General features: G+C 40.0%; 1 protein-coding gene across 3 annotated transcripts in view; it reads right to left on the bottom strand.

The window, feature by feature from the left end:
• Positions 1–15,400, bottom strand: part of ITGB6 (integrin subunit beta 6) — a 132,653-nt gene that overhangs the window by 27,468 nt on the left and 89,785 nt on the right. For all 3 annotated transcript variants that reach the window (XM_060626839.2, XM_060626838.2, XM_060626844.2), the window contains 3 exons: positions 10,935–11,024; positions 3,992–4,126; positions 3,353–3,770 (listed from right to left, as the gene is read on the bottom strand). In XM_060626839.2, the coding sequence (XP_060482822.1) occupies positions 3,353–3,770; positions 3,992–4,126; positions 10,935–11,024 (643 nt within the window). The remainder of the gene's footprint in view (positions 1–3,352; positions 3,771–3,991; positions 4,127–10,934; positions 11,025–15,400) is intronic.

Here is a 15,400-nt window from a genome sequence, read left to right as displayed (position 1 = left end):
GCTTAATTGTTGAATGAATACATTGTTCTGAAGCAGAGGAAGAAGAGCATCTTTGGGTGGGGAAGATGATGAGTTCATTTTTGGCTCTGTTGAGTTTGAGGGGCCTGTGGGACATTCTAATAGACAGATATATGTATCTATGTGTCTATATCTATAGAGAGAGTTTTGAGGTTTGGATCCATCAGAGACAGATGGCAATTAAAGCTGTTGTGGATCAGGTAGAGAAAGCAGATAGAGCGAAAAAAGCCCTAGAGAGCATCAGCATTTAAAGTGTGATCAGAAAAAAGGATCTTACCAGGACGACTGAGAGGTAGGAGATCAATGAGAGCAAAGCTGCAGAAACCCAGGGCAGAGCAAAGCTGCTTGAAGGAGGAGACACATGGGAACTTGCAGCAGACATGTCTCATCTAAATCATCCTCTAAATTACAATTGCTTTTTGTTCCTTCCTCAGCAAAAGGGGAAACTTATTCTCATAATAGGGATAGATTTCTATATTGAAGTTTATTCCAGAAAATTAATATGATTTATAAATATTGTCAAATGAAATGTGCATTTCCTTTGCGAATGCCCAAGTGTATCACTGCATGTAAGAATTACTTGGCAGAGGGGCGCCTGGGTGGCTTGGTTGGTTAAGCGTCTGACCCTTGATTTTGGCTCAGGTCATGATCTCATGGTTCATGAGTTCAAGTCCCACGTTGCGCTTCTCACTGACTGTGTGGAGCCTGCTTAGGATTCTCTCTCTCTCTCCCCCTTTCTCTCTCTCTCTCTCTCTCTCTCTCTCTCTCTCTCAAAATAAACTCTACAAAAAGAGAATTATTTAGCAGAAATTTAGAAAACTCTTCCAAGAGCTTCTGTCAGAATTTAGAAACCTTTCTGTGGGCTTTCCAGAACCATCCACCATATCGTTGCTAGTTGATATTCACAAGCAACCAATTATCTAAAGTACCTGCTCATATAACCACAACCACAAAAACAACAACAAGACCCACACAATGGCTTCATGCAGAGGCAAGATGATAAACAAAGATAAAAAAAAATGGTCAGGCTCTTTTGAGAGGGATAGATCTTTCTGGAATGCCATTGACTGATAATTGTAAGTGCATAATGGCAGGAAGTACTTTTTGTAATGCCTTCTGCCTGTTAGTTTCCCCTCTCTTAGAATCAAAATACAAAGGACTAATGGAATTTGGGCAAGGGAATAAATCAATGGAGTACTTATAGGTGGATGAAAGGAAGTATACGAAGAAGAACCTTGTGGTAATAGCCCTTCAGAGAAGTGGCACATTGCAGGGCGAATTAGTTGTAAAATCAGAGAGATCTGCACGAGAAGTGAATCGGTAGCACACTCTGGCCTCTGTTACAAACGACAGTAACCACAGAGCCAGTCACAGTTTTCATCCCTGCGTGAAATGCGATGCCAGGCACCTCGTAGGTGCTCCACAACTATTTGTTGAATTTGAATAATAGTACTTGCTTTTATTATACCTTTTTAAAGAGAAAGTTACTAATGATCTAGTAACATCCTTTGCCATGTTGCTACAAGCAAAATAGCTTCTGAGAAACAGTAATGATTGAGAATTGTAAAGTATCCCCAAATATGAAGGAACCTGGCATTGGTGAAGTTTTCTTAGTCCAACTGCAGAAATAATCGCATTTTCTAGACAGAACTTCTCTAGCAATCACTGTATCTGATACAAAGAGAGGCCCTACTGTCAGACCTCTCAACCTACGAGGCACAGATCAAGTCCACTCTTTTTAAAGAGTTCAATTCCGTGTGCATGCGTGGTACCAAATGCAGTAGAAGACCATTAAGAAACGGTAAGAACTGTGTTGCTAAGCACAGTTCAGGACTGCTCTGGAATTCTTTGATTTAAGATTTAAAGGGTGAAATATAGGTAGGGGTACTATTGCTACCATATCATATTAGGCTGCACATAGAATTTTGTTGAAAGGTAATTTCAAATGTTTTGAGAACATATTTTATTCAAAGAGTTTTATGAGAGATGCAATCTGGGAATCTGCGGAGCATATTCTGTTCAAGACATGGTGACAGCCACAGGCTTCAGGCTGTCTCCTGCCTGCAATCTTGTGAGAAGAGAACTGATATGGGTTTGGAAACACACCCATTAAATAGGGAAATAGACCTCTGAATGAAAGGGGAGAGAAAAGTGTCTCAGTCTGGACAGACCCTAAATTTTTCACTCTCTGGGGAGAAGAAAGAAGGCGGCCTCCGGAGGAACTTGTTGGTAGCAGGAGCCACCGCAAAGAAATGAAATGGAGGTATGCTTCTAAAGGCATCACACGGTTTTTTCAAAGAGCCTGGAATTCTTTGAGGCTGCTCTTCTCAGGCCTTTTTTTCCCGAGAATCAGTCTCTTTTATATGTTCCCGACACTGTGGTTTGAAAACATAACTTGCTTAGTTTTCTTTACAGATAATGGCTTTCTGTTTTGAAAAGGTGCCTGTTCACACACTGTGAAAAAGGGAGACATTGGGAGCTTCAATTCAGCAGTTAGTTAATATTCCAGTTGTAACACAAATGTATATCATTTTAAAGAATATGAACACATTTGTAATTCTTATGCAGATAGATTATACTTAAATATATGGATATATATCAGAATGACTTTATAATAGTTATTCTTAAACTATTCTTAGACTAGGTTTTAAACTGTAGCAATTTTCCATGTGCAAAGGATTTTTAAAACATACACTTTTCTGCTATTTAAAAATTTTCTTTTTTTTTTTAATTTTTTTTAATGTTTATTTATTTTTGACAGAGAGAGAGACAGAGCATGAGCAGGGGAGGGGCAGAGAGAGAGGGAGACACAGAATCTGAAGCAGACTCCAGGCTCCGAGCTGTCAGCACAGAGCCCGACGCGGGGCTCGAACTCGCGGACTGTGAGATCATGACCTGAGCTGAAGTTGGATGCTTAACCGACCGAGCCACCCAGGCGCCCCCCCTCCCCTTTTTTTTTTAAGAAGAGTTGGGTAAGATATCTGGAAACCTGATCCAGGAAAGTCTGGAAGATAATAGAGTTCAGATTACATGTAATTTTGTGAAGTCTGGATAATAACCAAAGAACCTTCTTTTGCCTACTTATTCTTAGGGAAACAACAATAGAGATGTAAATTGAATTGGCAGGCATCTCACCCCAAGAGAATGTAAGAGCCAGAAAAACTACAAGAGAAGATCAGTTACCTTATGTCTAGAGATTAACCCACTCACTTGACCAGCAAATACTTATTGAGCACCTACTATGCCCAGGCAACTGTGGAAGGTTCAAAGGATGCAAGGCCCCTCCTCGATACTTGCACAGCCACAGTGTGAAGTGGACTTAGACGCCGCCTACCTCCGCAGAGCAGCCCTTTGTGTCTCACGCAGGAGAAGTTGTCACACTGGCAGTAGGGCCCATAAATGTTTCCGTAGGGAGACAAGTGGCAGATGCACTGCCCACAGTAGCAGTCGCCTCTTCCACTGCAGGAGGGGTGATCCGGGGCCTGCTTGCAGGAGTCTGTGCTCAGCGTGTCCTCCCCGCACTCACAGCGAGGACCCATGTGGCCAGGGTTGCAGGCACACACCCCACACTGGAAGGACCCGTTCCCGTTGTGGCATTTGGAGCTGTTCACTTCCACTTCTTTCTGACAATTGCAGTTGCATTCCGGACTGACAAGTATTTCTAGGGTGTCCCCCAGCCCCACGGGCTTTACGATAATGTGCCTGTCTCTTCTCTCGCAGTTTGGTATACTCACGGTCACGTTGAATGAAGCCTGGAAAAGAACGCTCTAATTATCTTCTTGTAGCCTCCCAAAATGCATGGGAGGAAACAGAGCTGCATGGGGGTCGGCTCTTCCCAAAGCATTTCTTACGAAATTTTTGAAAATTCCTTTTGAAAGTCTTGAAAGGAAAAAAATTCAGCTTCGGTGCAATAAGGTAACTTCTGACTTACCTGAATATTTTTTTTCAGACAACCTATTGACCCTCTACTTACTGTGTCTCCCACCTTCATGTGAGAGCATTTCTTTTGGTGTGGGAAGAGGGCACCGTTGTTACAGATCGCTGTGAAAGACAGGTTGAGTCCTTCCGTGTCTCCTAACACTTCCAGTTCCACCTCAGACCGGAGTTCCTTTGGTGAGGACACAAAGAGTTAAAGTCACAACCACAAAATACAACCAAAAGAATCCATGAATCATGTTCATTAAGCTCCAATGAATAAAATTAAATTGAGTCTAGAAGAAATTCACCATACCATCAATCAAACAACAAAGCCAGCAAGATACACATGCACTCACGCACACACACACACACAGGCACGCATACATGCACACACACAAATACATGTCATATTTTATTGAATCTAAGATGGCATCAATTATAAAACACACCATTATTTTATGACAATGACATTATGACAAAATATCTCAAGATCGCTCTGTGCAACATCTAAATCAATTGTATCAGTCTATCATTTCTTTGAAAATTATTGTACACATTCTGAAGGATTTGGCAAATTCTCCAGCCCTCAGTTGTACTGCCTGGCATATAAAAGCCTTTTTTATTTTTTTGCTTGCATCTCAGTAACAAAATATAGTAGCTTCCTTTACTTGTAAGTATCATCATTTCTTAGGTCACAGAAAGCAGCTGGTTGTTGCTTTGCACGGAATACAGAATTATAGTCATTCCTTCCACAATGAATGTTTGCTTCACTGATATCAAATTGATACCCTGCTGCTCTGTTTTGGTACATTTCTGCATACACAATAACTTTTCATTTCCGTATCAAATCATAGTGCAAACTTTTTGAAGGTATTTTAAAATGGCAATCACATTCAACACCTGTACTACCTACCAATGGTGAACGTAATGAATTCAGGTGACAACTACATGTACAGTTACAGCCGATTTCATACATTTGCAGTTGACAGCATTTGTAAGACGCCATTAATCATAAAACACATCCCGATTTTAGAGATGTTAAAATGTGGGAGAAACTGTTCCTTAAAATCAATATTGGAATTTATCAAGTACCTATCGTACATTATCAGTGTGGAGTCAGGTCTGGGGGATGAGTGTAAAATGGGATTTGTGCCCTCAAGATGATTATCATTTTGCTGAAAAAAACCAGATGGAACAAGTAAAGCAGTTAATGTCCAAGTCAACTGATGTATCACTAAGTTAAAAAAAATTGCATAACACAGATGTGGGTTTGGGACAGTTCAGAAAACAGAGTGGTCACTGAAGGCTGGAAGTATAGAAGTCCTTAATGGCTATGTTGGATGTAGATGTGTGGAGAGGATGACAGTGGTATTTCAGGTGAGGGGACCAGAAAAGGCCCAGAAAGTTCAGGGCCAAGAGTGGTGTGGAACACAGACAAGTGGGTCTCAGACGAAGCCCCAACTCCTGGGAGACACCAGACAACAAATAGCCTTGAGGTTTGGAGAGATGAGTTAAGACCCATGGGAAACATTCCCTATAGCTTTGAAGCAGGGGCCCATTCTACTGAAAATACAGCTGCAGGGAAGTTCTCTGGAAGGCGTGTGCAGGACAGACTCATGGTCTATCAGACTTACAGACTTACAGACGTGGTAGGAAGACAGGAGTCAAGAAAGCTGGGACGTTGTCGCGTTCACCCCGGCCTGAGGCATGAGGATCAGGAACCGGGAGTGGTTGGTATATATGATGACGTAGATGGAAGAAAGAAAGACTAGATAGGAAGTATATGGGTTATGGCAGAAGGGAGATAAAGGCAAGGTTTTACAGGAGGAAGAATGTCAGGGAAGGAGAAGAAAGAGCTATTTGTTATGAGGAAAGCTAGTGTTATTATGTAGACTTTATTCTTCTTTCTTTTGCAAAATAAAAAGTCTCTAGAGAACAAAACAGAACTTTTAAAAATAAAAAAAAATAAAAATAAGTTGTAAAACATTATGAATTAAGTAATACTTCAGTTCATCTAAGAAGACTTGAGTCCCTATACTCCTGGAATTTTAAAAGCATATTCAGCCTCAAATTTTCCTTAAGTATAATTTTGCCAACTGCACAGTAATATGACCCGCCTTCCTCCAAATTCTAAGTCACTGGCTATAAATTCTCAGTCATTCTTCTTCTTCTTCCCTTTTTTTATATTTGCCCCATACCAACACACCTTCAGTAGATGGACATAAGGCTGACTTTTCAGAATATGGTCTTCATCAGAGATTGAAGTGTCATTTCTCAGTCTTAAAGATTATGTCTTTTCTTTTAAAAAAAATTTTTTTTAAATGTTTATTTTTGAGAGAGGAAGAGAGACACAGAGCATGAGTTGGGGGAGGGGCAGAGAGAGAGGGAGACACAGAATCCGAAGCAGGCTCCAGGCTCTGAGCTGTCAGCACACAGCCTGATGCGGGGCTTGAACTCACAGACCGTGAGATGATCTGAGTCAAAGTTGGACACCCAACCGACTGAGCCACCCAGGCACCCCTTAAAGATTATTTCTATCATGTCTTAAGATTTCAAATTCTGCCAATTTAGCATTAAAATGTACTCTTTTAATCTGTTTCATTTCAAATAGTTATATTATAACTTTATTCACCCAGAAAATATTTATTGAGTATCCAATATGTGCTAGATACTGTTCTAAGTGCTTGGGAGGCAAAAACCACTAAAATAGCTGACCTTTTGTGGTTTACATCCAGAAAGGAAACAGCATAATACATAAAACTATGCAGCATGCTAGAAGGTGATAAATGCTATGAAAAAAAGTTAGGGTGGGATAATGAAGATTAAGAGAGTGTCTGCAATTCTTTAAAAAAGTAGTTACAGTAGGAAGTAAGGTGACATTTCAAGGAAGTGCAGAGTTAAATAGCATGCAGGCATATGTCAAAAGAGTGTTCCAGGAACAGGGTACAGTTGGTGCAAAGGCCCTGAGCAGGAGCATGTCTTAGGACTTGCTTGCTCTGGAAATAGAACAGCAAGGAGGTTAGAGTTGCTGTACTGGAGCAGAGACAGTTGGTGTAATAGGAGGTGAAGTCACAGAGGTAAAGGAGTGGAGGAGAACAGATCTGGTAGGGTCCTAGGAGGCAGTTTTAAAGAATTTGGCATTTACTCTATGTAAAATGAGAACATAATTAGGGTTATCTATAGAAGAGTGATATGGCCCGACTTAATATTTTTAAAGGAAAATTCAGGTTGTGTTGTGTTTTGTTTTGTTTTCTTGAAAACAGAATGTAGGAAACCAAAGGTAGAAATGAGAAATAGCATTTAGGAGGCTTTTGCAGTCATTCATGTAAGTGAAGATGGTGGGTCCAACAGGGCAGTGAAGGTAGTGTCTGGGTCAAATTCTAAATAATTTTGAAGATAGAGCCAGCAAGGTTTTCTGATGGAGTAAAAGTGCAGGGTAAGAGAAAGAGGGGAGTCAAGGATCATTTCAAGCTTTTTAGCCCTCGCAACATGAAGGATGGAATTACCATCAATTGAGAAGGAGAAAACTGTTGGGGCGCCTGGGTGGCGCAGTCGGTTAAGCCTCCGACTTCAGCCAGGTCACGATCTCGCGGTCCGTGAGTTCGAGCCCCGCGTCAGGCTCTGGGCTGATGGCTCAGAGCCTGGAGCCTGTTTCCGATTCTGTGTCTCCCTCTCTCTCTGCCCCTCCCCCTTTCATGCTCTGTCTCTCTCTGTCCCAAAAATAAATAAAAAACATTGAGAAGGAGAAAACTGTTGGTGAAGTAGGTTTAGGAGAGTCCAGGTTACCCTCCTGAATTGCCAGCTAATGTATCAACTGACTCGTGGACGTCTCCACTTGGATGTCTCCTAGAGAAGTACGGTGTGGTTGCTGGGTGGCATTGAGGAACCACTTCAAGTACATGATCATGAATTTAAAGTGAGACCAGTTAGCATGATTGTATGTTTTTCCCTTTCCTGTTCAGTTGTGCAGGGTGAATGGACAGTTGGGTTTAACCAGGACCATGATTGGCTAAGCGACCTCAGTGGAGCCGTAAGGGGTAGGGGAGCTGAGGGTATGTCTACAGAGTGATCGTGATGGTGGAATTTAAGCTTGGGGCCCAGGCAAAAGAGGACATCAAGGAGATGAGGAACTACAAAGAGAGGATAGAGTCACTTGAAGTAAAGAGAGAGAGAGAGAGAGAGAGAGAGAGAAGGCAAGGTTAATTAGTTGGAGATCCTGATGGGTTGGAAGAAATACAAAGGGAACTCGCCGGGGTGAGCTGAAAAGGTTGGAAGTGGTGAGCAGGGAATGAGTTACATGAAGCTGAGATTATAGAGAGTCTATTGGCAATGACAAGCTTTAATGTATGACAAGAGAGGGGGACTAGATCATTTTAGAAGCAGAGTTCAAGAAACAAAGGGCAGGGTACGGGAAGGAATAGATGTATACTTAGACTGAAATCATCAAGAGTTAAGGCAAGAGTAATGTTAGAGACAGTGGCACAGTGAGTCAGGAGCAAAAGAGGTGAGGGATATGACCTGCAAGTCTGTTCTGTAGATTTGAAATTAGGAGCAGTGGGTGACATGATCTGACCAAAATAAGGGAGATCTTAGCATTGATATAACTGGAATATCACATTGCAGAATTCACCAGGAATATTTTAATGTGAATTTCCCAAAGAAAGGATATAAATATTTATTTGTATATTTTCATCCTATCATTCATTTACTGAGCATCTGTTATGAACCAGGCAAAACAAACCAAACCAAGTCATTTTCCTTCTGGAGCCTAAATGCTAGGGGTGCCTGGGTGGCTCAGTCGGTTGAACATCCAGCTTCGGCTCAGGTTATGATCTCACAGCTCATGAGTTCGAGTCCCATGTCGGGCTCTGTGCTGACAGCTCAGAGCCTGGAGCCTGCTTTGGATTCAGTGTCTCCTTCTCTCTCTGCCCCTCCCCCATTTACACTCTCTCTCTCTCTCTCTCAAAAATAAATAGACATTAAAAAAAAATTAAATGCTAGTAGAAGAACTTACCCTTGGGAGCACTGATATTTCAGTAGCTTCTATTAGGTGGTTAAAGAAGGCAGAAAATTAGTGAATGATGGTCAGATGAATACACATCTGGTGTTTAAGGGTTTTCATGTCAATATGGCACTGTAAAATACTGAGCTGCAGTTTGTAGTCACTAGTTATAAACACAAATTGTGTAGCTCTACCCCACTGGAAGTTAGTCAGAAGTGCTTTATCTTTTCTCTCAATTTATTCTCTTTCCTTTCTCTCCTTTTATAGACTAGAAAGACATCCAGTCAATGGATTCTCATATTTTAATGTCTTTGTCAAATACATTTTAAAATAACAGAATAGAAAAATAATTTGAACTAGTGCCAAAATCTATTACATACTTGATTCAGTGAATCATGAAGTTACAGTAACAACTCTGGAGCAAGATTATATAGTGTAAGAATTATAAACACTTGTTTATATTTTTGAAACAGTAAAATGAGATTCACTTCAAATGTTTGATGCCTTGATTCAACTACCCTGTAAGTTATGTGAGCAATTTGGGACCACAAAGTGAGACAGAACCCCTGGCAGCACGGAAGGGGCTGGTCAAACAAGAGGGAGAAATGTTTTTGACGTTTATAATTTTCTCATTTGCATAATTCCTTTGAAGATGTTAGTGGCCAACACTTTTGAGAAAATGGAGTGTGTTCTAATGCATGGAGGAGTGCTATGTGATTTTATCAGATTCTACACATTAAAACTTTAATTACTGCATAAGAGAGAGGAAGGTTTTCATAGTATTTTGTTGACAAGCTTTCCTATCTGGAAGAATTTCAAGCCTGAGCTAATGTGGTAGTTAAATTTTGATGTGAGCCAAGAAAACTGAAGTTTCTGAGGATATAAGTTAAAAAAGCAAAAAACAAAAAATACCTCATCTTGTAATTTTGATGGACACATCTGTTGAGCTGACAAAGGGTTCAATCCCACGACCCTGGGATCATGACCTGAGCCAAAATCAAGAGTCAGATGCTCAACTGATTGAGCCACCCAGGTGCCCCATCATTTCTGTCCTAATTTAAATCTTCATTTCCATCTGTGTGTGTGTGTGTGTGTGTGTGTGTGTGTGTGTGTGTGCACGTGTGTGTGTATGTTCTTTCTATGTAAGTGGAGGCAAAAAAGGGGAATGATACTTAGGAACCAAAATAAAGAAGATTTGGTAACTGGCCATCTACCAATGATTAATTGAATTATGAAATGGGGACAAAGCAAGAGAACATAGAAACTCCATAGCTATGTATTTTATTTTAAGGGAGGAAGCTTACCTGATGTACTATTTTCCAAAGTCCAGGCAAAAAAATATATATATTTTTGTATATATGTACACATATACATATATACATATATACATACACATATGTGTACATATATATGTAGAGAGAGAGAGAGAGATCTGTCTATATCTTTCTACATATATATCCATAAAAATGAAAAATTCCTTGGTTCTCAAAAGTAGAGAATCCACAAAGTGGTGTTCCTGATACGCTTTTGTCTTTTTTCTTTTCCTTGAGTAATGAGGTGGTCTCATTAAGCCTGTGGAGTTAGTTCTTCACATAGTTCAGTTACCCATTTTAAACTAATTTTTTTTTTTCAGGTAGAGAAAAGGGGAGCTTAATTATAGGACTTGTGGAGTCTTTTCAATAGAATTAAAATTTTGCAAGTGACAGTGCTGCTATTGGTTATTATTATAAAAATAATCTTAACTTTATGATCAGGTTATGATTTCTCTACCTTCTGCCTCACTTTTCAGGAAGGATATCTGCAAATAATGTGAACAAAATTTATATTTTGGCTGCACGTTAAGGCAGAGAGATTTTCTTTGGATAAGTACTCTTTCTACTAACAAATCAGAATGCACTTAACTGCCTAAAACACATCTGAGTTTTTGAATACCAAAACTGAATGAAAAAAATAAAAAAAAAGGAAAGTAAAAAGAGCCAACTGTAAAATATCATACTTCGTAAGCTGAGATGATCAGCTGGAGAATGTTTCCAGAGTCCTTCTGAAGTAGCCCTACTGTAGCTCCAGGAATGAGTTTTGCGTAATTCTGTAAACAAAAAAGAATAAGTCAATCTGTTCACTGTGATCAAGAAACACTACCTGTGGGTTTCAACCTGCTGGTTGAGATCACTTCTATTTCACTGGCCAGGGGAAACAGGATCCTGGTGATAAATGAGTGTTTCTCCTGAAACTGTAGTCCTGCCTGATGCTGCTTCCTGCATGCAAGTGGGAACTAGACTGCCATTGGGGATATCAAGTGTCTGTGGTTGCCTTCGTCTAGAGCTGTGATTTATGCCACAACTGGAGTCAAGTCTGAAATAATAATAGCACTTATATACCATCTTCCATTTGTGGAACATCCTTTGTCCAAAATATTACGAGCATACTACCAGGAGTTTTCTTCTCTTTTTGTAATGTTATGGAAACTTTCTCTGCCATCAGGTGCTCTCCAAGTCATTCAGCCCAAGGGTCTTAATTGTCAATTGTTTGGTGGAGAAAAGGAGTGAGTTATGTGGATGCTTGCTGTTAACCCCCTTTCCTAGCAGTAACGAGCACTCTTTTAGGGATGTCACCATGGTGCTGGGGTTGACTGGAACTGAGTCCCCACTCATCATGACTGACTCAGTCAGAACCTATCTCTAGACCAGCTGCATTCTGCACTTACATCCTTCTCTGAGATGTCATTCCCACCTGAGGAGAACTCACAACATTAGTTTATTCACACTCTAAATATCAATCATGACCAGGGAAATGAGGCATTGCAAGGAAGGGAATTTTCCAGACTGCTGAAAATTACCCCTCCCTTAAGTTTTATGTTTTAATACTTATTTTCAAATGAAAAGTTTTCTGAAGTGTATGGTGCACCTATCTGTCTTCCTAATAAAGATTCCCAAGCACACCTGGACTTTTTTCTTGAAGAAACAGCCATACTTATCAATATGAGTTATAGGTCTATAATCAAAGACTTCTAAAATCCACGGATAGATCACACTCATACCAAGTGGACCCCAACTGCTATGCTTTTTGCTTCTTTTATTTGTTTTTAAATAGCTTCTATCTTCTCCTTGTTAAGCTGTAAGGTATCACTCACCTACCAATTTTCTCATTTATTCATTTACTGTTGCATTCAACAACATCTATTAAGCAGGCTTAATATGCTGTGCTACGTCAGGAAGAGACAATCACTCTTCTTGTCAGCTGTGGTCTTCTGAGTTGCTGTGTGTTGTGAAATCAGATGACTGAATTTATTAAAAGTGTATGTAGAAATAGAAAGTAAGTTTTGACTGAAGGATTTAGGGCACCTCCTCTCGTTCAAACATAATGCTATTCTGTCTTATTCCAAAGAAGATTTAAGTAGCTTAAAACATGTACAAAAATAAGTGAAAATTAGTAATGATTATTGATTATAATCGTGATACTATATCAATGGATCAGATCGAGGCGAGACAAGGGGAGGAACAAATGAAGCAGGGGTGACTTTAGAACACAAACATGTTCTAGGAGGTACTTGCTAGAGGTGGGTACCTGGGTTAAGTTCAGGTTTTCTACACCTCCAGGATGGAAAAATGGATGCTGCTTTTAATTGGTGGGTTCTGTAATATTCCACTTCTTTCCATGTTCTTGATTGTGTTTAAGTTTGAAGTTGATGGAAATCTGAATTCTTAAAAGTGGCAGTTGTGATTCTGCCTTGACCCTGGGTTTTATTATCGAAGGGGTCATGGACAGTAGACCAGGGAGGAACATTCCTCCTATTACCCAGTGCCCCACATCACTGCCTATTGAAGGTGGGCCCCACTCTGTTTCCCTGAGTCAGGTAGAACTTGTCAAATATGAGAAAGGCACCGGTTCATTGACTTACCTTTTCAAATAAACACATGTCAAAAGGGCTGTGAAGCATGAGACCTGTGGTTAACAGCGAATACCTAAATAGGAACTTGAATTTCACTCAAGTGGAGCTGGAATGTGTGTAAATTTGACTGGTCCCAAAAGAGAAGGCAAAGGAAAACTTTAAAGCTTGACAAAGAAAGGTTTAGATCTTTTCAAAAAAGAATTTCAAGGCTCTTAGCTTTGCATACAACTGCTAGCCTTGAAAAATGTGCTGGTTTCTCCAAGGCCAAGGTATAAAGGGTACTGTCCACAAGCACTAGTTCAAGTGGCCTCTAGATTTTGGGTTAATTCTTGGTTAACACAGCCAAACCCATCTACTTCCCAGAGCATAATTATGATCCTGCATGTGGTATGACGTTTGGCGTTTGGCTATTAGGACAAGTGGTTTAACATTAATTGCATTTGCTGATTGCTACCAGAGCGAGGGTATAAAGGAGTTGGCAGCTAGAGGCAGCACCCTGTGATAACACTGACAATTGTGTAGAGGAAAACTAGTAATTAATTTCTGGATGCTGATTCCTCCCAAAAGCATTGCAAATAATTAACTAAAAACATGGACAATTTGGCTTCCTGATCTAACACTGTAAAAAATTATACTTCAAATCTTGTAGTATTATGATTACTGTAAATATCGTGTGTCAAACGTCTTTCTTTCATTAAAGCCCTAAAGTGCTATTATAAATTGTTCTTATTAAACATGTTTAATGTTAGAAAAAGGATGATTTTGCATGCCTGGATGTGATAAATTATAGCGCTGTGACTGTAAAGGATAACTCTTGGATATAAGAAATGGTGAACTCTAAAAACACGATGTTTCATGAGCTAATTAGAAATGCCACCTTCTTGGGCTTGAATTTCTTGGGCTTCAATTCCCTGTTATCTGCCCATGGGTTATCCTAATTATGGACTTTCTCCCTCTCCCACCACCATGCCACCCAGGAGTTCCTGAGGTTGCTTTTCTCATTCATGTTTGCAAAGTTGGCTTTTTCTGATTGCCTTAGTTTTCTTAACTTCCTTCATCAAACCCTATTTATTTGCTCACTGTGCCCCCACAGTGATTTCTTATTTGTCCCACGGTCTGTTTTTGCTCCTTAGAAATCTCCGGCTTGTCAAGGATGGAGGCTAAGAAGTGGACAGGGGGTGATTTAGTGGGCAGGCAACAAAAGATACAGAGGAAAATTCTTAAATTCACACATGTACACTGGGCTCCTCTCGGGGAGTGTCTCCAAGGTCAGTGCTTCTCGGTATCTGGCTGCTAGAACCAGCTGTCACATCCATACCCCTACACACCTGCCACCCCAGCTATCCATGGTCAGACTACTGGTTGGCTCTTTCTTCAAAGACACTCAGACTAAGGACCTTGGCAGATACTTGGCTGCCTTTGGTGCTAGAAGGGACATTACTGATGTGATCTTCATTCTTGCGTTGACTGAACTTCCTGCTGGGTTCACTCATCTCCAGGTTTAGGTTCTGGGAAATGGTTTTGTATTAACTGTATCCTAGCTGGACATCTTGATTGGGTTTCTGCCTTGGATGATTACTCTCCTGGACCCTTCTGTCCTACTGCTGTGACATTCCTGCTGTGGTCTCAAAGATTCTTCACCACCTGAGACTCATAAGCCACCATTTTATATAGACCACACTACTCATGCCCCTCATCAGAGGTGGGAAGCTAGACTTGCCATATATCTGCTAGCAGCATTTTAATAAAAAATCTGTAAGACCAAATTCTTCTCTCTTTAGGCTCTATGCTTACTTAACTCTTTCTGTGAAGCCTCACTGATATGGAGGGACTTTATGCTCAGCACTGATCATTTTCAATATTATATTATTAATCAACATCAGTATTTATGGCCTTAAATGATACTTACTGAATGTTTTTTGTTTGCTAAAATACATTTAGTAAAAGTTTGGCTTATATAGATTGAGAACCTATGATGTTATAGAATGTGTCCACAAATATTTTCTCTAATATCTCACTGTATATACATAGTCATTACCTAGTATATCTTCAATTAGTAGCTTCTATTCATCCATTTTCTCTCTCAGAAAATTTAACGGCAGTATAACACACATGCACAGCATACGAGTAATAACTATACAATTCAATGGGTATTTTAAATGTAAACAAGCAGGTGTAACCACCCCAAGATCAAGAGGTAGAGAGTAATCAGCCCCCTGAATCCTCCCTTGCACTGCTTCTCAGTCATTCCCCTCCCTTAGAAGCCTAACTACTATTCTGACTTTTATTACTGTAGAAGTCAGGGGAGATATCTTCATTGACTTAAGGGTAACAAAAATGTCTTAAGTAGGACACAAAAGCGCTATCTATAAAAAGGAAAAGATTGATAAATAGGGCTTAAACTTAGGAATTTCCACTGTGAAAAGATGCCTTTATGAGAGTAAAAGGGAGTCACTGAGTGGGAGAAAATACATGTAATACATGCATCTGATCTGGCACCAGAATATCCAAACAACTCCTACACATCCACAAGGAAAAGACGTTTGGAAAAAAAAATTTAATGTTAGAAAAAG

The sequence above is a fragment of the Panthera onca genome, chromosome C1 (assembly GCF_046562875.1).
Source record: "Panthera onca isolate mPanOnc1 chromosome C1, mPanOnc1 haplotype 2, whole genome shotgun sequence".
NCBI classification, from domain to species: domain Eukaryota; kingdom Metazoa; phylum Chordata; class Mammalia; order Carnivora; family Felidae; genus Panthera; species Panthera onca.
Note: the sequence above shows the minus strand (reverse complement) of the source record. Positions and strands in the feature narration are given on the sequence as shown.